The sequence below is a fragment of the Pleurodeles waltl genome, chromosome 6 (genome assembly GCF_031143425.1).
Source record: "Pleurodeles waltl isolate 20211129_DDA chromosome 6, aPleWal1.hap1.20221129, whole genome shotgun sequence".
NCBI classification, from domain to species: Eukaryota; Metazoa; Chordata; class Amphibia; order Caudata; family Salamandridae; genus Pleurodeles; species Pleurodeles waltl.
In genome coordinates, this window is record NC_090445.1 from 701,002,685 (window position 1) to 701,026,916 (window position 24,232).

General features: G+C 42.5%; 1 protein-coding gene across 1 annotated transcript in view; it reads right to left on the minus strand.

Moving 5' to 3' along the window:
* Positions 1-623: 623 nt before the first annotated feature.
* LOC138302026 (lectin) overlaps positions 624-24,232 on the minus strand; it is a 151,298-nt gene continuing 127,689 nt past the window's right edge. The window contains exon 5 of the mRNA XM_069242443.1: positions 624-703. Coding sequence (XP_069098544.1) covers positions 624-703 — 80 coding nt within the window. The remainder of the gene's footprint in view (positions 704-24,232) is intronic.

Below are 24,232 nucleotides of genomic sequence, written 5' to 3' on the forward strand. Positions count from 1 at the left end.
TCTTCATTCAAACAAAATTAATTGATTTATTAATTGTAAAGAGAATAACATTGATATGATTGGGGAAGCATGCTTCTATGATTTTTCAACGTCTTTATTGTTTATATGTTCTATTTTAACAATATGGCATACAAGTATTGAATTAGTAAAAACTGCAGTTTTGATTAAAATACGTCTACTTCTTAACACTTAAAATGATTAATCAATGTCTTAAATCAAGGCTCATTGCAAGGAGCATGATAGGTTGAGATTTTCATTGCAAAGGGGTGCCTTTGTATTTTTTTACAGCAGTGACTTGTGATTTCGAATGTAACGTCATCATATTTGTAATGAAGGCAGTAGACAATCAATTTATGTTTAGCTATAAAGGAGCTTCATTGTTCACATCAGATTCAAGTAGCTGAACATTAAGTATAACAGTCCATGCAGAGAAAGGTTGATAATATAGGGAAATAGAACACAAGTCTTCAGTGCTTTAAGGTGGCACACTAAAGCCACGGATGTACTTGTCTCTTCTCATCAGTGGATAATTTGTTTCATTACATTACAATAGATCACTTATTGTAAAGCCTGTACAGCTCCTTCTGGACGTTGTGGTAATGATCCTCCAGGACAGATTTCCATCAATAACGGCAAGGTGTGGTATATTTGCAGATAAATGGAAACTTTTGATCACAGTGTTCATCATTCCAAAGACCAGGAGCTGTTAAAAAAGTACAGTATGTTTTATTGGTCATTGTTTTACAGACTTTTTGTGATTTTAGCATTGGTGTTGACGGTTAACATGAACACGAACTATATATCTCCAAAGAACTTTAAAAAAAACACTGGACATGTCAGTTGGATCGATAGTTACCACCTAGAGATTGCAGATATAAAATAATCTTACTACCATAAAACTTTACCATTTATTTCCGGTGATATATTACCTCTAGCAATGTCAGGGCAGTTATCAGTTTGAGGGCTGAATATTGTTTTTACAGTTTGTGGGACAATTCAAATATATAGTTTCATATTAACCCCTGAGTCTACAAAATTGTGCAGATAAACATGAAACCATTATGATTCCATTATAAATATAGAGCTAGACATCAAGGGCCTGACTTATGAAGTGAAAGTGCCGCCTTTACGTAATTATTTGACGCAAAAGCGGCGCAAACTTACAAAATATAGTAATATAAGTTTATGACGCTTTTGCGTCAAAAAATGACGTAAAGGAGGCACTAACGTTTCATAAATAATGCCCCAAGTGCCCAATTCACAAATGTGAACTTAGACCTGAAGTCTAATGGACAATTCCCAAAGGCAAACGTAATACTGAAGTCTAAACTTAGACCTGAAGTCTAAGTTTAGACCTGAAGTCTAAGGGCCTGATTCACAAAATTAAAATTTGATTTGAGGATTTTTCTCAAAACTAAAACTAAAAATAAATAGCCTGTTCTCTGACGATATTTATTGGTGTTAAATGAACCTGTAGATGCAAATTGTGTTTGCACTTATTTGTGTTCTAGTTAGTGGTCATCATGCATAGCTATCTCTGCATCTCTTTAAATGTTTACCATTCCTAAGCATTTGTTAGGGACCTTATACCTCACACTGTTTGTTTCCTCTCCGTTTATTTATACCTTCTGCCTACTTTACTCTCGTTTTTCCTATAGTGTAGCATATTTTGCTGTTTTGCTTTCCATGACAAGCAAACTCTTAACACCTACTACTCCAATTTGAGTACAGATGTGCTGTTTATAAGACTGATTCCTCACCCCCCCTCTCTCTCTCATTCCCTCAGTCCTCTCACATGTGAGGTCTGGCACATTATACAGCCCTCCTGAAGTGCTAAATAAGCCACCAGTATATCATACAATATTACTCTTGGTTCATGTGTATCAGTGACTGAGTGGCAGGTGGCCTATGTTATTGAGAGACTATTGGTCTGTGGCCATGGATAAATGTGTGCCTGGTCCTTGTGCATGTGTTTTTGTAGGCATTTTGGTCTGTGTGTGCCTGGATGTCTGTAGTTGTTTTATTCTGTTAGCATATTTGTAGCTATTGAAGGTTTAACCATACTCAAATTATCATCCTCAGAAGGATGAAAGACTGTGTTGCCTCTGTCCGGGACATATAATAATGACCTATATTTTGAAGTAGTCTCAAGGGGTCTCAATATATACCTGTTTAAAGAAAGGAAAGAAAATACATTATTGGCTACATTAGGTGTTTTTTCTGCTAGCATTTAAAATAGACTGACTGCTATTATTTTCTGTCCTCAGTGACGATGTTGAACCTGTTCAGCACAACACACATGAATCCCTAGATTGCACGCCTAATCAGAAATTATGTAACTATTGTTCTTTTCATTCTTACGTTCTTTTTTAATGTATAATGATGCACCAATTTCAAATACAATTTTTAAAAAACAAAACCTTGCCACTGTTGTACATCAAAAATATTGTAATTCTGTTGTGCATATCATAATTTCTGTAGGCCTGCAAGAGAGCCAGGAATCACATCTACTAGTGCTTCTTAGAGATCAAATAGATATGCGTCCATGTTGTCCAGCTACTTGCCAGACTGTAAAAGGCACCTATCCACGACATTAAAAATGACAGAGGAGAAGGAGATAGAGAAAGACAGGGAACAATGGAAGAGATAGAGCGGAGGCAATAGAGAGTGAAGGGTTAAGGGTAGGGATAAAAAACAAGAGAAAAAAGAACAATAGGGAGAGGCAAAGTCAGATAAAGACAGGGAGGGATGAAAAGTAGAGACTAGGAGAGTGAGAGAAAAATATATAACTAGAGAGAGAGAGAGAGACAGAAAGATGAAGAGGTAGGGAAAGATGGTAGAGAAAGAAAAAAAGGAAAGGCAAAAAGATGATCAGACCGAGAGATACAGCAGAAGAGACATGGAACAGTAGAGTCAAAAAAACAGACAGCAAAGTGTTAGAAAGAAATCAAGAGAGTGAAACGAGGAGGCAGAAAAAGCCATGTGGACAGAGATGCTGATCGGGAAAGACAGATTAAGGTGGAGTCAGAATACGATACAGAGAGAGAGAAATACAGGAGACCTAATGGTTAGAAAGACAGTGAGAGACATAGACATACAGAGAGAAAAGTTTAGAGAGAGATGACAAGAGAAAGAAAGTCAGACAATAAAGACAGCAACAGAGACAATGGCTAAGGAGAGAAATGGTAGGAGAAGCAGGGGAAGACAGGAGGAGATAGAGGTGACAGGCAGAGAGACAGAATATGGAACCTGCAGGACAGAAAGTGAGAGAGGGAAAGTCAACGGTATAAAGAAAGAAGGTCTGGAGAGCTAAAAATGGAGGGATTGAGGAAGAAACAGGAAGAGACAACTGTTTCTATTTTCATCTAGTTATCTGCCTATCTATAATATAGCTACCTTTTTTTGTTTGTTGATATGTGTCTTTATCTCTATCATTCTCTTAGGGCCTGATTTAGATATTGATAGACAAGTTACCCATCACAACAGTGATGGATATCCAGTTTGCCGAAATCTAAATCCCATTATATCCTGTGTGATTTGGATTTTGTGGAACAGAATATACATCATCGTTGTGACAGAGTAAATCATCCACCAATATCCAAATCAGGCCCTATATCTTTTCTGTGTTGGCATCTGTATCTATATCTAACTGTATGTCTGTCCATCTATCACTAGTTGTCTATTCATGTATATCAACCTGCTCATCATAATGGTGGCCCCCAAACAAATCATTGTCAGGACCACTAGAATGATGTGGCAAGGTTATTTAACTTATGTAGCAAAAAAGGTGAAATATGCTGGTTTCTGGTAGTATTATTTAAGATCGTTAGGCTAGAAACCATTTTTGTGAAATATGAAAATTGTGAAATGATGCAGCAAATTAAGTGGCAAGCATGGTAAATGTATAATTACGTTGTAAATGCTGAAGCCTCTAAATTGCAAAACTCCACTGATCCTTCCAATTGCCTTTTTAGCTCTTAATTCATTAACTCTAAACCATAACATTTCCTTTCTAATCAGTAGCTGTTGTTAGATGCACTTTGAATCACAAAGGTTTTTCAAACCAACTCTTCAAACTACATAAGGGATAACATAAGTAATATAAGCCCTCATTATGACCGTGGCAGTAAAAACCGCCTACCACTGCGGCGACGGCCATCAAAAGACCTTTGCTGCGGCTACCAGCCATCGGCCATATTATGACCACAGCTGGATTTCTGCCACAAGAAGGACGGAAATCCGGCTGTGGTCATATTGGCAGATGGGGGTAAGGTGGCGCTGCTGCCACCAGCAGCCCCACGCCAGTAGACCACCACCAGCCATATTATGACAAATAATACGGCCTGGCGGTGTTCTGCTGGTGGTAGCACCGCCTCATCCCGTCTCCTGCTGGAATACCCCCTGGATCTAGGTAAGTCGGGGCTCCGACATGGAAGGGGTTGTGGGTTGTTGTGTGTGGGGGGGGTTGTACATGTGTGTGTAAGTGTGTGCGGGAATGCGAGTGTGTGTTAAGTGTTGATTGCGTGCGTGAATGCCGGTGTGTGTTTAATGTTGACTGCATATGTGAATGTATGGAAGTGTGAGTGCGTGAATGTATGTAATTCGGAATGCATGTCTTCAAGTATGTTTTGAAGTGTGTGCGGATGTGTGTGTGATTGGATGAATGCATGCATGTATGTATGTGTGAATGAGTGTGTGTCTGCGTGTGTGTGTATTTGAATGGGGGCGTGGATGTAGAGGGGTTCTGGGGTGTTTGGAGAGGTACTGGGAGTAGGGTGTGTTTGGAGAGGTTTGGGGGTGGGGGCTTTCTATCAGTGACAGGGAATGAATTCCCTGTCACTGATAGGGCCTACCGCCATGGTTTTCGTGGCATTACGAATGCCACGAAAACCATGGTGGTAAGCGGGGTCATAATCCGCGGGGTCATAGTTTGATGGTTATCTCCAGCGCGGCAGCTGCTACCGCCATGGCGGTCAGAGTGGTACATTGGCTGAAGCCAACCAGCCAATGTTATGATGTGGTGGTAAGTAACGCCGACTGCCGGGGTCATAATGTCCCCCATAGTCTTTTTTTACTATTGCAGGGTTCTGATGGCATTAAACATTGAGGTTTATAATGTCACCAAACTCCCCCCCCCCACCAGTATTGGACCATATTACTCAGATCTGCGCAATAAAAGAAACAGGGAACTCTAGGTAGTTCCCAAGTTTAGGTGGAAAGCAGCTCCTTTAAATTTAAATGGGATTTGATTTGCACCCTTCAAAACCACAAACATTCTGAATCTGCTCATCTCAAATGTCTGTTTCTTAACATCATTTTTAATTATAGGGTTAGCATAGTGCCATCCACAACAAGGTAAAAGGTGCCAAAGTCTTGTGCCATTTTTCAGCAAAGTCTGTAAGCGAAGGGATAGCCAGAGCCACCCATGCCAATTTGAAAAATGCCAAATGCCTTTTATCACACCAGGCACTGTATTGCACTTTGGATTGGTAAAATACCTTTCAAGACAACCAGACATGAATACATGTAACTCCTGACATGTTTCATTTTTGTTAGAGCTATTTACTCCCCCCTTTTTCTATCTATTTAAATCTATATAAATAACCATCTGATGCAATTTCTGTGATGTGGGAATATTTTGCCCCCAGATTCACACCAAATGGGACTGCAATCTTGATCTATTTACACAACTTAGGAGAAAAGATACACTGAGAAAGTGACTTGCTCTCATGTTCCAAATAATCTGCTTCCATCCTCATCCACTGCATGGACTATAGTTTGGGCTCATTGACCAGAGCTTAGTCTTACTGCTTAAAGCCCAAACAGGAGAGTATTTCTCAATTCTTTAAAGGACGCCTCTACAATATTGTGTTTCAGTCTGGTGACTAAACCACCTTTTTCAAGTTTAAGGGCCATATATGATTTTTTTGTCTGTTTCCAAATATATACAATCAATATTGGAAATCAAAAATAAGAGACATACTTTAAGAAAAATTCCACATACTTCTACCATAAAACATATATACACACTATACACACTATTACAACAATAAAACATTATAGACGTAACAAGAAGGTAAACAAAGAAGTAACCAGTAAGTCTTATAAAACACACATCTATATATTTCTTTTCAACTCGGCAATACTCCCAACTAACTGTTACCACGAATAATAGTATTGTTTTTAATGGCTTTAGCCATATTTATGTTCAATGCAATATTATCCTTTCCATAGTCGGCCTGTGCCATTTCATTTGTGCATAGTCACCAAAAAGGTGAGTGTATATATGTTTATATGGTAGAGGTATGTCGAATTTTTATTGAGGTATGTCGCTTATTTTTTATTTCCAATATTGATTGTATATATTGTGGGTATCCCTTGTCTGTATGTTAAGTTACTGGTTAAATGTGATAAATTAATATTAATTGTTTTATGTTTGTGTTTGAATGTATGATTTCTATGTGGGTTCATAAGGTAAGGGTACTACATTTCTTGTATTACAGCCCTGAAGAACTCCTGTTTTGAGGACGAAATGTGTTGGCTGATGTTGTTATAAATATGCTTTAATTGTGAAAGAAAAGAAGAATGAAGAGAAGACAAAAATTAAATGACATTGATTGATTGGACTTTCTTAAATTTATTGAAATTGGAGCACCATCGAAAATTATATACTTTATAGTTCCCTTTTCAAGGATTGTACTTTGGCGGCAGGTGCTGTGATGTGTGCATACATAAGCAAAAATCCAACTTGTGACTTTTTTTAATATAAAACAGGTGATAGGGGTTAGGTGCATGTTTTGTTTAACCCGCTGCTATTTGTATTATTAGTACATCATCTGAAGTATTGTTTCAAGTGCCCGAAAGGATGTGTGGACAAATGAATATGTGGTAACAGCAGACAATTCTGAATTCATTGTGCATGGTGAAAGCATGTTAAATGAATGGATTCTTAAATGTGGGTCATGATTTGATGGACTGTGAACAGCCACCTGGTCTGCATTATGAATCATCAGTGAGACAGCATTGCCTCTCAGCACATACTACATGATTCACAAGGCTTCCTCTGCTCACCATGACTGCATAGACACCTCTTTGATTTGGTATTACTATTAGCTCACTGTATCTTCTAGCGCTCTGAAGTGACTGTTAGAGCCATGTAAAACAGCTAACTAAAATGAAATGGTTGTGCACTAGGAAGGAGCAGAAAACTGGGTTTCAGCAGACCTCGCTGTACACTACGGCAAATGGAGATATCATGTAGGGTGCCCAGATGTCACATAGTTGCTGCAATAGTCCCCTTTTTAATTTGTCCTTGTGTCCTGACATTTTTCACGAGTTGGTTTTGTAAGGTCTGAAGAGCACAAAAATGATGTGTCTCACACATCTATCAGGCCTGATTTCATACTCAGCAAAGTAAGAGGATGAGTATCTCTCTACTGCAGCCCTACCAATTTTCCCAGGCGTGTGCATGACTAGCTGCTCTAGACTAGATTTTTTCTTGGCATTCTGGTACTTTCAGTCTTGCTGATCATATTGTAAAATGAGGGCTCGAAGTCACAGAATGAAAAGACAAAAACTGGTGTTGATCGCCTAGTCACATATGGACCGGGTACAAGCAGAGATGCTGCCTTTTCGAACCATTGCTGCATAAAAGGGTGAAAACTGAGCCTGCTAAACATTTGTGATTTGCTTTTCAAGTTATGTCATTGCAATTATGTTTTTGTTTCATGCTATGTTTACAGAGTGTTAGATCGCTGGCGAAAATGACTAAATGTGAGCACACAGAAAATCAGTGCAGGTATTATACTATTCCAAGCTCAGCAGATTTCATAAACCAGGTTCCCTTACAACCCTGACAACCCCATATGTCTGTGCTGAAATGATCAATTTTAAAGCAGTGTCCAACCTTTTCAATTACTTTTTTTAGTATTTCGTTAGCAAAAAACAATAGTAATGCCCCTAGAGCTGTTTAACACAATAGTGCCTGTGCTCTCAGTACTCATTGTTATATTCATATGCTAACACATACTGCCTGTTCTAGTTTTAAAAGCCTGGTGATCATACAATTAGAAGAAATAAATGTGGTCTAAACCCTTACTGGAAGTAACAAGATTGGGACAGGCAACCTCAGAATCATGCCTGTGTAACATCTCCCTTACCTAGTGACAGGCATGATCCAGTCAGTGCTTAATCTGACTCAGTGATTGTAGGTTGAGGCCACCGGCACCATTTGTGGGGATGGCCCTTCTTTTTCCTCAAAAGATTTTGATTCAGGGCAAGAGAAACAAAAACACAATGGGGAAAAGTAGGATGAGGAGGAAGATGGAAGAACAGTAACAAAGGGAGAAAGAAGGGTTGAAAAGAACTCTACATAGCCTTTCTTATTCAGCACCCCAACCTTAGTGCTGGCTGTGGGCTTCTGAGCAAAATATTGGACCCACCACTTATTAATATACAAATTATGCACCGGATAGAGCTAATATCAAAGAATGTATTTTGCTATACTTGTAGCACTCTGCGCATCACATAATAGCTTCAAAGTATTCAGAAGATACCACCAGTTTAAAGAAACAGCAGAGCAAGCTTTGGCAACCAGTGACACTACCTGCTGCTTCTGGTTGTAGTGGTGAGAAAACTGATATAGGTGAGCCACTAAGAGTTGAAGCCACACTTGTGCTAGATGATCTTTATTGTAGCTTCTGACTTCACCCCTGCTTTGAGCCAGGCACCAAGAATTAAAGCCAACATATTAGCCTTTGATGAAAAACTGGTGAGATAAATTCCTATCTAGGGGCTATTGTAAAACTACCAAACACAGGTCATTCTTAGCGTCTTCACCTGACCAAATTCTGTGATTCTAGACAAAGACTTTGTTTCACAGTGCCAAATTTTTCTTTATTATCGCATATCAGAACACCTTAAAATATGGGATCTCAGTATGCGTGTTATAAAAAACCTACTGTGTTTGATTGAGTAGGCTATAATGTTGCTCCACACACAACAAGAAGATAGAGCAATCAGGACAACTGACTTACCTCTTAGTGTTTACTAACAGCATTGTCATCTGGCCATGGGCCAAGAATGTTTACATTGAAGTTTTAATACATGCCTCAAAATCCAGTGAGTAAAGGGAATCTCTTCTGCTTTCCAGAATTGATAAATAAAGGCAAATCATCGAGCATTAATGTAAAACAGACAGATGAGAGAAAGATATTCCCATCTAGCTTTAAAACAGCCCATTGTAAAGCTATGAAGCCTGAGATGAATCTTGGCTTCTCCACTTGATCAAACTGTTCAAAAACCTCTTGAGCTTGATTTAATTTATTAGGCCATCATTTTGCTCCATCTGTAACAATATAGGGCACATATCACAACTGACTTGACTCTTAGGGAATGATTAGGAATTCGGTGAGGTTGCTGCCACACTGGCTACCTACCCACCGGATACATTAAGAGTTTCCCACTGGTTCGTGTATACTAAGGGCATTGCATCGGTGGGGAACAAGTGGGGGCTCATTAATGTTTCTAGTTTGAAGTTAAAAATCATAAGTTTCAACAAATTCCTCTCACTGCAGAGATGTAATCTGATAATTTAAAGGTGAAACCCTTTAAGCATGTTTAGGAAATGCACATTTTTGACATAAAGTATCATATTTTTATATTGCTGCATATATTTTTATGGCTCTCTGCTCAATTTATTGGCTCATCCACCTCTTATGAGAAAGGGGTCCTTTCTCATTTTATGTGTCCATGACCTAATTGAAAAGTAGGAGAGGGAATTTGTTAACCAGTTCTACACTTCCAAGGGCCTGGCCGCAGATTCCTTGTTCGGCTGCAGTGCCTTCGCTGCCCAAAGCTGCCCTTGTTACTGGAGCTCCAAGCAATACCATGCAGGTGTACAAGGGTGTGCTGCAAATACTACAATGACAGCTCCTGTAGGACTTAGGGGGATCAGGTCAAGGCAGCCCTGCAGCTCTGTGCCAGCAGAAAGCAATGCATGGATGACAAATGCTATAGGGAGAGGGGGCTCTGGAAGCTGGTGGAAGGTGATATGCTGCATACACGGGCCAGGCCATAGGTGTGTTAAAAAGCAGCACCGGCTTAGGGTCCTCCAGGGAAACTAGCTGTCGCTGAGCTGTGCAGCACACTTATACAGGAGTTGCACATCCAGGATGATGATTTCATTGCAGGCTTGCAAGCAAGGGTCATGGAGGGCACGTCCCACAGCTCCTCCTCTGCCTCTCCTCAGTTTGTATTCTACTCTGGGACCAGAGGGAAACATGCATGGTTTCACTGGCCTTTCTTCAATCTTGGAGGCCAGTCCCCACCCAGCCTGGCCCCTTACTCAATACCCAGAGTACTTTTTAGGGAGGGAGGCACAGAAGAAACATACACTAGCCGGGCCCCACTTGGACTCAATGCAGCAGGTACTAATTTTAAAGCAGCACTTTCTCACATCCTAAGCACTCTCTTTCGTAATTTAAAAAACATCAGATCACACACAGAGTGTGGGAAAGTACCATCTTGCCTGGCATGTTACCCCCATTTTCACTGTAGTTATGTATGTTTATTTTTGCCCATGTGTCATTGGGATCCTGCCAGGCAGAACCCCAGTGCTCATAATGTATGCCCTGTATGTGTTCCCTGTGTGGTGCCTAACTGTATCACTGAGGCTCTGCTAACCAGAACCACAGTGTTTATGCTCTCTCTGCTTTCTAAAATTGTCACTGCAGGCTAGTGACTAATTTTACCAATTCTAATTGGCACACTGGTACACCCATATAATTCCCTTGTATATGGTACTTAGGTACCCAGGGTATTGGGGTTCCAGGAGATCCCTATGTGCTGCAGCATTTCTTTTGCCACCCATAGGGAGCTCACACAATTCTGCCACAGGACTGCCACTGCAGCCTGAGTGAAATAACGTCCATGTTATTTCACAGCCATTTTTCAGTGCACATAAGTAACTTATAAGTCACCTATATGTCTAACCCTCACTTGGTGAAGGTTAAGTGCCAAGTTACTTAGTGTGTGGGCACCCTGGCACTAGCCAAGGTGCCCCCACATTGTTCAGGGCAGAGTGTGCGGGAACACCATTACACGCGTGCACTGCAGATAGGTCACTACCTATGTGTAGCTTCACAATGGTAACTCCGAACATGGCCATGTAAAATGTATAAGATAATGGAATTGTCAACCCAATACCATTTTGGTATTGGGGGGGCAATTCCATGATCTCCAGGGTCTCTAGAACAGAGCCCGGGTACTGCCAAACTGCCTTTCTGGGGTTTCCACTGCAGCTGCTGCTGCTGCCAACCCCTCAGACCGGATTCTCCCCTCCTGGGGTCTGGGCAGCCCAGTTCCAGGAAGGCAGAACAAAGGATTTCCTCTGAGAGAGGGTGTTACACCCTCTCCCTTTGGAAATAGGTGTGAAGGGCTGGGGAGGAATAGCCTCCCCCAGCCTCTGGAAATGCTTTGATGGGCAGAGATGGTGCCCATCTCTGCATAAGCCAGTCTACACCGGTTCAGGGACCCCCCAGGCCTGCTCTGGCATGAAACTGGACAAAGGAAAGGGGAGTGACGACTCCCCTGACCAGTACCTCCCAGCAGGGGAGGTGCCCAGAGCTCCTCCAGTGTGTCCCAGACCTCTGTCATCTTGGATTCAGATGTGTTGGGGGCACACTGGACTGCTCTGAGTGGCCAGTGCCAGCAGGTGATGTCAGAGACCCCTCCTGATAGGTTCTTACCTCTCTTGGTAGCCAAACCTTCTTTCTTGGTAGCCAAACCTCCTTTTCTGGCTATTTAGGGTCTCTCCCCTTGGCTATTCCTCAGATAACGAATGCAAGAGCTCACCAGAGTTCCTCTGCACTTCCCTCTTCGACTTCTGCCAAGGATCGACCGCTGACTGCTCCAGGACACCTGCAAAACCTCAACAAACTAGCAAGATGACTACCAGCAATATTGTAGCACCTCATCCTGCCAGCTTTCTCGACTGTTTCCTGGTGGTGCGTGCTCTGAGGGCTGTCTGCCTTCACCCTGCACTGGAAGCCAAGAAGAAATCTCCAGTGGGTCGACGGAATCTTCCCCCTGCCAACGCAGGCACCAAACTTCTGCATCACCGGTCCTCTGGGTCCCCTCTGATCTTGATGAGCGTGGTCCCTTGAACACAGGAGCTGGGTCCAAGTGTCTCCCACAGTCCAGTTGCCCTTCTGTCCAAATTTGGTGGAGGTAAGTCCTTGCCTCCCCACGCCAGACAGCAAACCTGTGTGCTGCGTGATTTGCAGCTGCTCTGGCTTCTGTGCACCTCTCCAAGGATTCCTTTGTGCACAGCCTAGCCTCGGTCCCTAGCACTCCATCCTGCAGTGGTCAACCCGCTGAGTTGGACTCTGAAGTCATGGGACCCTCCTTTTGTGACTCTGTGTTCACAGATCTTCTAAGTGCCTGTTCCGGTACTTCTGCGGATGCTGCTTGCTTCTGCGGGGGCTGTCTGAGTTGCTAAGCACCCCCTGTCTCCTCCTCCAAGGGCGACATCCTGGTCCTTCCTGGTCCGCAGCAGCACCCAAAAACCTCTACCGCGGCCATTGCAGATAGCAAGGCTTGTTTGTGGAATTTCTGCGTGGAAGGACTTCTGCAACATCCAGCACAACGTGGGACATCTTCCATCCAAATGAGAAGTTCCTAGCCCTTTTCGTTGATGCAGAATCTTCGGCTTCTTCCACCCAGAGGCAGCCCTTTTGCACCTTCATCTGGTGTTTTCTGGGCTCCTGCCCCCCCTGGACACTATTGCAACTCTTGGACTTGGTCCCCTTCCTTTTCAGGTCCTCAGGTCCAGGAATCCGTCTTCAGTGTTTTGCTGGTGCTTGTGGTTCTTGCAGAATCCCCGCATCACGACTATTGTGTCTTTCTGGGATAGTAGGGTAACTTTACTCCTACTTTCTAGGGTCTTGGAGTGGGGTAATTTGGACACCCTTACTGTTTTCTCACAGTCCCAGCGACCCTCTACAATATCCTATAGGTCTGGGGTCCATTCATCATTCACATTCCACTTTTGGAGTATAGGGTTTGTGTTGCCCCCTAGGCCTATGTTTACCTATTGCATCCTATTGTGATTCTACATTGTTTGCACTACTTTTCTTACTGTTACTTACCTGTTTTGGGTTTGTGTACAATTAATTTGTGTATATTACTTACCTCTTAAGTGAGGGTATCCTCTGAGATATTTTTGGCATATTGTCGCTAAAATAAAGTACCTTTATTTTTAGTAACTCTGAGTATCGTGTTTTCTTATGATATTGTGCTATATGATATAAGTGGTATAGTAGGAGATTTGCATGTCTCCTAGTTCAGCCTAAGCTGCTTTGCCATAGCTACCTTCTATCAGCCTAAGCTGCTAGAAACACCTCTATTCTACTAATAAATGATAACTGGTCCTGGCACAGGGTGTAAGTACCACAAGGTACCCACTATGAGCCGGGCCAGCCTCCTACACAGACCAACGCAAATTCATTAATAAAACAGGTATTTGAGGCATTTAAATGTCTGAACAAATAATATTGCTGAAATAATAGGCCTGGAGAAGGACAGGGATACAGTTAAGCTTAAAGATACATTTTATTAAGATAAATTCAGTTAATACAGCCAGCTGAAATAGATCCCTTTGAAGTGCCCGTGGCATATTAAAACATAGGTACAAATTTCAAGTGGTTCAACAAGAAATATAAAAGTAGTTCCTCAATCACAGTGCATTTAGTGAAAAGACTGCAATCAAGCTGAAGCAATCAGTACTTGGTCCATGCTCCAACTAGAAAAAGAGAAAGTGAACCCAACATGCTCGGGCCAATTAGAAGGCGTCAAATGGGAGATACAATGAAGCAAACAGATGTTAAGCAATGGGGGGGCTGCAAGCTACTTGTAGTATACAATATTTCCCATAAGCGACAGCAGATGCAGCACATGTTTTGTCGCAGATGAGACCTAAATATTGTTTTTATAGACGGACAGAGCAGAAATGAAGTTGCCATCAATGCAATGCACTTTCAGTGCTCAGGGTTATGAAAATGGATGAGGAGGAGAAGCTTCATGTAAGGGTGTTGTGTAGCCATTTTAGTTATAGCTCCATGCACGTTATTTTAACACACTAGGCGGCTGTGGACTTTAACCTAGATATATTTTATTCAGCTTCGTCTTATTATTGTTACAATAACCATTTTTACTGTCTTTTTTTATTTTCCATTTATCTAACTGTTTTTGCCTAGGCCAGCGCTCTGTTCTCAAACAAGACATTCTTGATCACTCTGTGCTTCTTCCAAGGCTACAGCACGGTACATTGCCGGTGAACGTGGTAGAAGTTTAATCTCCAACATTCATAGAAAACACACCTCTTTACGTAGGGACATTTTCTCAGAACATTAGCTGTGTTATTATAAAAACACTTCCTTGTCCCTTACAGGTTAGAGGGAGATTCCAGCCAGAGAACCACAACTGTATGCTGATTGCTGAATGCTTTGCTACAGATGCTAATGCAGACTGCAGGCCTTTGCTCAGGTATGGGGGTTGATGTCGTCCCAGGGGAACCTGAAGGGCAGAATTAGAGCTTAATATGTTGCGCTCTATCATAGCCTAGGTAGGAGCTAGTCCATTGATTATAGTGACAATATGATAGTGTTATTTTTATGCTTCACTCTTCTCGTCACAATTCTAATACTGTCATGTTGTGTCGTCCTGGTTATTGCAGCTCACATTTTGCTATCTAAGATGCAGTTGTTTTATTAAACTCATTATTGAAACATATACTGCTTCTGTTCGCCATTTATACATGGGACTAAATTGTAAATGAGAGAAACGGATGAGACCGGAGTGACCACGACTTCCCCGCGAAGCTAGGTATGTCATGCGCTCGGCTGTGCAGTCATCCCTATCCTCAGGTAGAGATGAGGCACTGCTAGTTAGCCGGAGCAAAACCCAGATTAGAGCGACTGATATCATCCGCAGAGGATTAAACTTAGTCTCCCACACTGTGGGCGATTCTGCCACTCAAAGTCCAGTAGTCTCATCAGAATAATGAAAACCTATGCGACATGGCACCACCAACGTTTGGTCAGGCTCTATTTTCGGGACCTCCGGAGTATCCCTGTCTCATAATATACAATGACGCCTCAATACTGTATACAGAGATATCCGTGGTGCTAAGAATTTCCACCCCAGCTACGTAGGTTACCCTATCTGAGGCTGGATGTTGTTCAAGCTTGAACTTTTAAAGGAAAACCCTATTTGGTGTGCCTTCTCTGAACATATAGTCTGTCTATAATGTCTACAGCAGATACAAATAGCAGTTAATATGAGACAACCTTTGACTGCACATTTATTAGCAAATGGCCTAACAGTCCGGTGGGTCCAGTTGCATTTGTGGTGGATGCCCATGCAGTTGATAGAACAGAACTGTTTTATTCTTTGGTCACATTTCCAGCAGTTGATGGGAACACAAATACATTTCATCATTATACACTTGCAAATACACCTGGACAATACAGAGCATACGCATATTTAGAAATACCATTATCTTATCAAGAACATAATAATTAGCTTGATGGCGCCGTTCCCCACACAATTTTACCAGTAAGGTTAGGTCCTCTAAGTAACAACGGTCATACCTGGCCTTTATTGGCCACCTGTACACCACATCCTGCAGATGCTAATTTAGCGGTAGCTGAGGTTCGTCGCTTATATATAGAATTAACAGCGATATATAGACGATTAGTACAATTCGTAATGCAAACATTAAATACAAACCCAGCACATGCTTCTCCAGCACATCCCCATGCAGTAACGCCAGGTATAGACCATGTGACTTTACATTCAATTATGGGTAAAGTACCCGCCAAATGAGAGGAAACTCCGTTTTGGTTAGCACAAAAAATAAATGCACTGGAAACAGTATTTCCCCATACGGGACCTCAGGATAAACATATAATTCTAATGATGTGCTTGCCAATTCGAATGGTCCCTACAGTAGATAACTGCAATACTTGGGGCACGGTATTTGCCACACTCTATACTACTGCACACGGTACACCGACACATGCCAATTTACCCAAGGTGTTGAAACAAATTCAAGATGAATACAGGGCTTCCCCCGCCCTAGATTTGGGGATGTAATTGATGGGCAATTTTGCCACAGTATCTTCAATCATTCTAACTAACCTTAAAGGGGAAGCGGTTGCACTGACAATGCGCATGCAGCTCTGTGACATTCCGCAACAGGATCAGGAATGCGAGCTGCCTAAGGTTATCGCAGCGACCTATTCGAGCATTGGTCGAGACAGTTTAGGGGCCTGACCATCTAAAGCACAATTTCAGGGCAAATCTAATAAAGATTTTCCCAAGTAAGCTCCTGAAGGTAATAAGAAATGCTGGGATAAAAAACAACAAACTCCTAAAAAAGAGAGGGGAGAATCTCCACGGATGGAGACCCCACAAAATATATATAACCTCAGAAATAGAGATAATATAAAAACACCTGATAGATATCAATATGCTGATACAGGCCAATCTCATTCCTTTCAGGACTCATCCGAAAAAAGAAATGAGAGATGTGGGCGGTCAGTGCGAAAAACAGAGTATGTGACACCGAGCCAGGAATCACAACGCTCATCGGAGGTTTCTGTTAAAAAGGAAGAGAAACCCGCCCAACAAAAACCTCAATTCAAAAAGAAAAATGTGGCAGTAGTCGCAGTCCGACATGCCACTCAGGAAGAGGGTCCTCCTGAAGAACAAGAAGTGGGCACTAGCACTGCTAGACATCGCGGCAGAGGTCACAACAGTACGCTGGTGTCTTCTAGAGCATCTGGAGGTGAAAGCAACTGATGACTTTATACAAATAGAAACTGCAGACATGCGTGTCTCCACGCCTGATAGGGTGTGTACAGTAACGCTACAGTTAGAAGGAGACATTGAGCACATAATTGACGCAATCTTTTGGGATCGCATAGTAAACATATATGATGTTTTGTTGGCCGAACAAGATTGGCCACCTGAATTTGTCCGTACCTGCCCATATGGAGAAGATGTCACTAAGCCTTCCTTCTCGCCCCTTGCTTCAGAGGAACTCGCTGAATCCTATGCCATCGATTGGGCTTTGGCACAGGCACCTGCATTATACTGAAATCACATAGGATGGGATAAAGAATCCCCCTACCATGTAATTCCAATCAAAAATGAACCTCAACCTCAGTACCCAATAAAACATGAAGCAAAAGCACCTGTGAGAGAAATACTCACACAGTTAGAGTACCAGGACGTGATTGAACCTTGTATCTCCCAAATGAATAATCCATTGTTCCCAGTAGCTTAACCAGACCATTCATATAAAATAGTCTTGGTCTACAGACACTTAAACAGCCATACATGCACTTATGCTATACAAAACTCACATAGCACAGCACTAATTAACAATATAGGGCCAGATGTAGTAAGCTGTTTGCATGGTGCAAACTTAGGAAATTGCAGTTTGCGCAATGCAAACAGCCTTCTGCGATGCACATTCACAATTTGCGAGTCGGTACCGACTTGCAAATTGTGAATGCGACTCGCACATAGGAAGGGGTGTTCCCTTCCTATTTGCGACTCGCATCGCAATGCAGAATTGTTTTGTGACCGCGAATGCAGTTACCACCAGTGTCACACTGGTGGTAACTCATTCGCAAAAGGGAAGGGGTCCCCATGGGACCCCTTCTCCTTTGTGAATGTTGCCCAAAAGGTTTTTTCAGACTAGGCAGTGGTCCAGTGGACCACTGCCTACACTGAAAAATGAAACCAAATGGTTTCGTTAATTTTTTTATTTTGCAACTCGTTTTCCTTTAAGGAAAACGGGCTGCAAAATAAATTTAAAAAACTCCTTTATTTAAAAAGAAGTCACAGACATGGAGGTCTGCTTACTTCAGCAGGCCACCATCCCTGTGAGTGCAGGGACTCGCTATGGGGTCGCAAAATGCGACCCACCTCATTAATATTTATGAGGTGGGTCTTTGCGACCCCCATAGCGAGTCACAGACGGTGTCTGAGACACCGTTCTGCATCTGCATTTGCGATTCGGAAATTGCAAGTCGCACAGACTCACAATTTACGAATCGCAAATGCAGAAGTTGCTACATCTGGCCCATAGTGCGTAAAAATACAAAACAACACTGGATATTTCCAATGGTTTCTTCTGCCAGAATATGGCACCTGAGAGTAAAGACTTAACAAGTTTCAGTGCACTAGGCTCCCAGAAAAAAATCTGTTGTTTACCTCAGGGGTATAAGAACAGTCCAGGACTGTTCACAGCTCATGTGACAGCAGTTTTGCACAAGATTGAGTGACAGAACAGCACTTTGCTCCCACTGAGAAAATTCTCACTGCTGTACAGATGGCTGTCATCAAAGAGCAACCTCTTGCCCAAGGAAAATGCATTATTGTCCTTTCTCCGATCCCAGACCTGGAGGCTGTTACAAAAGCCAGTGTTCCAAATGCAAAAGCATTACTTCCACGCTGGATACGGACTACGTTTCCTGACAGCCACTGATGTAGACTACATCTTTGACCCAAAATTACAAACTCCAGAATTTTTGCAGTATGAAATAGAATACCCAGTTCCAGCAAATACATTGCCTATTGAACAATATCATAGAGTCATGTACACCGATGGCTTAGCACAACCTGCAATTGGCACTAAACACCAATAATCTGCTGCTTGCGCTGTCGTAAGCGGCAACATGGAGGACAATAAATATTGTCCCCTACATACATTTACGCAAACCCTAGGGGATTGCACAGCACAATTGGCAGAGCTAAAAGCACTGTTGATGGCACTGGAACATACGGATCCTGCACAGCCTACGCTGATTCTTTGTGATTCATATTATTTTGTCAAGTCCTTCAAAGAATATCTGCATTACTGGCGTTACAATGGGTTCAGAGATTCCAAAGGCAACACCATTAAACACAGTCTTCTGTGGGGGAAAGTAGCAGGTCTGAAAGAGATGCTACCAAATGTCCATGTTGTACATACACTTGGACACCAGCGCGTTGGGATACACATTGATGAAAATACATTGGCTGATGAAGCCGCAAAGTCAGCAGTGGCTGTGGCCGCTGTAGCTGCAGTGACTCGTTCGAGTTCAGAACCGGACACAGACATATGGGATGCCGTGACAGCTACGGCTGATGGTACACCCTATCCAAAAGGTTTTCCTGACAAATATTTCTACCGAATGGGAGGTATGCTGAATGCGGAGGTTAAGATACCAGGCATAGGGGTACGAGACATTCCCAATAGAGATATAAGATCACAATTGATTAAAGCAGCTCATGAGGGGGTGGCATCTGCCCATGCTGGTGTGGCGGCTACAATTTCGATCTTGTAAGCCCGTTATTGGTGGCCAGGCCTCTATAAAGAAACCAAGCAGTATGTCCTTTGCTGTGACATCTGCCAACAAATTATAGTTTCCACTGCCCAGTGCCCACCGTAGACACCCCTCTTATTTTCAAACAAACCATTGCAATGTGTGTACTTGGACCATTGCGGTCCCCAAACACAGTATAGTGCATACAAATATATATTATTCACTGTTGATTCATGCTCCAGATTTATTTGGGTGTGGCCACAATGCTGCGCTGATGCTCAGACTGTTATTAAAGATTTGTGAGCCTTTATCGGTGCATATGCGGTTGCGGCTTTTAGTCGGACCAGGCCCCTGCTTTCACCTCAAGGGCATTCAGGGACGCCATGGCTTCATTGGGGGTCCAACTCCAGTACTCGTCTCAATTTCATTCCGAGGGAAATAGTGTTGTGGAGTGTTTAAATTGTGATTTAAAGCAATCCTTAACAGCCAGAGTCTTAGGTATGGTTCGTAGTTAGCTTAATCACCTGTATGGAGTCCAGAGAGCACTTAACAATCTGCCTAGAAGGTCCCGAGAGCACTTAACAATCTGCCTAGAAGGTCCCTGGGGGGGTCGTACTTCATATGTGTGCCTGTTTGGAACTCAAATGTATGTTGCAGATTTTGATGGTCCTGGCGTGGAGGCAGCAGAAATATCTTTTGACATAAATGAACGTGTCACTGTCTTACAGGAATTGCAACAGTTCATTGAAAATAATTCTTCTATCAGTGCTGCCTCCACAGGAATTAAGGATGTACCTGTAACATCTACCGGGTGGATTCCCAGTGTCGGGGATCTTATACGTAAAAAGGTTGCTGTGAAAAATGGAATTTGGCCCTTCTTTTTGAGCACCAGTCCCAGTATAGGGGATACACGGTACCAGAACTGTAATTCTACCACTGTTGCCAGGTGCCAAAGAAAATCGTTTTGTCTCCATCAACAATGTCAAACTACACCATGTGGCCAATTCTGCACAGCAGACCAAGAGGAACATCCAGTAGTTTCTGAATCCCTCTCACTACTGGTCAAGAAGTCCCTCTACATATTGTTTGCACCAACACTGACACCCCTCCGAGCTTGGGGAGGGTAGAAGATGATCTTGCATTGGTTCCACTAACATTGAACAATACAGAAATAAGTGACGGATTAAATTTGACTCCAACACAAACGGATGGTGCTCTCTATTGTGTGCCACCATGGGAAACACCGACTCCACCAATCACCATGACTCCAGCCTTTGCACGTACTGCTTCTGGATATTTTGCTGACTTTAATGATGACGTCTCAGACTCATTCACCTCTTCGACACCTGAATTGTCAAAAACACGTAAGCTAACGAACTGCCTTAAAAAAACATATTTTATTTTTCCATGGAACTATCTATGGCTTTCTTGGACTGCCCTAGCCTTTTTTAATTTGGATTGGTTTTGTTATCAACTTTTTCTTGTTAATACATGTTCATTTTCTCCCTGAAAAATCAACAGTCGGATTGGTGGAGGAGGTCTTAAAACCACATTTTTCATCAAATAAGGTCCGAAGAGACTTATCATTTGTGCACATTTCCGCAGTAACAATTCCTGATGGGATTGTTTGGGACAGTAATATTTTATATATATGATCATGCAGAAGTATTTGAAATACCATATGTATTCAAACTATCAATGAATGATATTATAATACCAGGCATTGTTTTTGATGATTAGGATGTGAAAACAGTCGATTCTATGATGAATGAATTGCAGTATTATACTGTATTTGAAAACGAAGATGTTTATCAATCTAAAGAGAATTATGGTGATATGTTTTGCTAAAATTATTATGGGCACCATTTCATACATAGAGCGAGCAGTCCCATAACTGTTTTTAACTATACACAATGGGAACATTGTCCGACTCCACCACAAGGGAGTTCCAAAACATATTTTTAAAAGTTTACATATTTTTCTGGGCACAATGTAAAAAATGCTGAGTCATTTTACTTTAAAGTGCCACCTACTAAAGATATACATATGCTATTGACAAATACTAAATTTATATATTCGGAATCCTTTGTTTCCAGATTGTCTATAGAAGGCTATGAATATTGGCTGAAATCGATTGATTTGAAAAGTGTCTGTGGAACTAGACATTGGCAAATAAGGGGAAAGGAAGCTTTATTTAGAGCATGCCTCATACCTGTACAAGTGATATTCTTAAATGAAATAGTACAACAAACAAGTTGTTTAGGCTTAGCTAAAATTAAGGAATTAAAAATGCCCAGTATACCTGCTCCTGCAAAGTTTTATAAGTGGCAAAAATATACAAATGCAACTGAAGATCAGCTCGATGAATGGGTCCAGAATGGTACATTTAATGTTTCACTGACACGTCCTGGCGGGTGGTTATTGTGGCCAGTAGATACCAATTGGTGTCATCAACGTTTTATTAACTCCTCGGGGTGTTTTAGAACTAGTAGACCGGACCCTCGCTATATATCATCAGAACATGCGGGTATAGTTACGACATATAGGGGGTCATTCCGACCCTGGCGGTCAAGGACCGCCGGGGCCGGGGATGCGGGAGCACCGCCAACAGGCTGGCGGTGTCCCGCAGGGCATTCTGACCGCAGTGGTTTGGCCGCGGTCAGACCAGGAAAACCGGCGGTCTCCCGCCGGTTTTCCGCTGCCCTGGGAATCCCCCATGACGGCGCAGCTTGCTGCGCCGCCATGGGGGATTCCGACCCCCTCACCGCCATCCTGTTCCTGGCGGTTCCGACCGCCAGGAACAGGATGGCAGTGAGGGGTGTCGTGGGGCCCCTGGGGGCCCCTGCAGTGCCCATGCCAATGGCATGGGCACTGCAGGGGCCCCCGTAAGAGGGCCCCACTTTGATTTCCAGTGTCTGGTTTGCAGACACTGGAATTTGCGACGGGTGCCACTGCACCCGTCGCACATCCTCCACTCCGCCGGCTCCATTCGGAGCCGGCATCCTCATGGAGGGCTGTTTCCCACTGGGCTGGCGGGCGGCCTTTTGGCGGTCGCCCGCCAGCCCAGTGGGAAACCCAGAATACCCGCGGCGGTCTTGTGACCGCGCAGCGGGATTCTGGCGGTTCCCTTCAGGCGGGCGGCTCCCGCCGTCCGCCGGGGTCAGAATAACCCCCATAGTGTAGGGAAATTATGCCACAATGATTAAGAACTTCCTCACTAGATGCGGTTAGAGAAAACCTCAGTCTCCTGTCCCATAACACCGATTTACAGGACTTCCTGTTTGGCCCCAGCAAACACCGTAGGAAGTGTTTCTTTTGTGCAGTATATAATGAAATTTGGAAGCTTTCCCAACAAGAAGCAGCTGCCTGGTTAAGGCAAATAGACCAGGAAAATTTGAAAAAGGCATTAGCTGTTGTGGATAATGGGACTAATACCTTGTCTGACCGGATATATACTTTAAGTAACATTGTTTCCTCTGCTATAGACATCGTACAAACAGATATGTCTACCTTATATCATGGACAAAGTCAACTAAGGTCCATTATGCAGTTGGGTTGGACACTTCAAACAGGATTTGAGCGACAGGTGTCACTCTCAGTAGATTAGACTTAGGGCCAGATGTATCATCAAGGCCGTTTGTGATTCAGTAATAGCAATTTTTAAGAAATCGCTATTTCCGACTCGCAAAGTGCCATGTATCACATTTGCGAATCGGTAATAGCGATTTCTTAAAAATCGCAAATGCTATTTCCGAATCACAAATTGCGATACCGGCCCCATTCCCAGCTATGGGCCTGTTGGCCCATATCTGCAAATTTTTTGCATTTCCAAAATTGCGATTTCTGAACCAGAAATTGCAATTTGGGAAATGCAAAACCCCAGGGTGCGGCCCCCTCTGCTGCACCCCAACATTTTTTGGGGGGACATGTAAGGTGCACACATGCCAAAAGGGCATGTGTGCTTTACATGTACGATTTAAAAATGCATTTTAAATGCATTTTTTAATTTTGCACATGGTTACCACCAAGTTCAACTTGGTGGTAATTAGCGAATCCTAAATGCCAAAATCGCATTTAGGAATTGCTTCATACATGTGCAAAATTGCTAAGGAATTGCAAATAAGGATTATTTGTGATTTCTAATTTAGAAAGTCGCAATTTGCGACTCTCTAAACAGGGTCTCAATCTTAAGGAATCGCTATTTTAGCGATTCCTTAGAATTGCGTTCAGAATGTATTTCATACATTCTGAAATGGCATTTTGTATTCACAAACGGGCATTTGCACCATTTGCAAATGCAATATGCTTTCATGCATCTGGCCCTTAGTCTCCCACACCGTGGACGATTTTGCCTCTCAAATTCCAGTAGTCTCATTAGAATAATGAGAGCCTACGTGACAAGGGGTTAAGACGGCATTTCTTCAGCTTCATGTGATCCGGTCCCTTGCAGGGCTTTATTTTATAGAGCCATGTCACTTTCTCATACATTGGTTGTATAGTGCATGCACAGAAAAACAATGCTATATATTCACACTACACATTGTTGGCCAGTGATGTGTGCACTATATGAAAGTCAGACTTTTTCTCTTTCTTATGAGAATGTATTTTTGGCATTTCACAATGAAATGCTTTCAGAACTTTCAAACTCTCTTCAATCAGAAGCAAGTTGATGGTGTCAAATTATTCTTGCAACCTTCTTTGTAAAGTTTTGGTTGCATATTTTTATTTCTGGACAGAAAGAGCCAGTGAAGTCTGAGCGACATTCTCAAAGGGACCAAGGACACTTGACAGTGGGGACACTGTTGAAACTGTCCCAATAAAAGAAGCTAATACAAATATTGAGCACTTAAGTC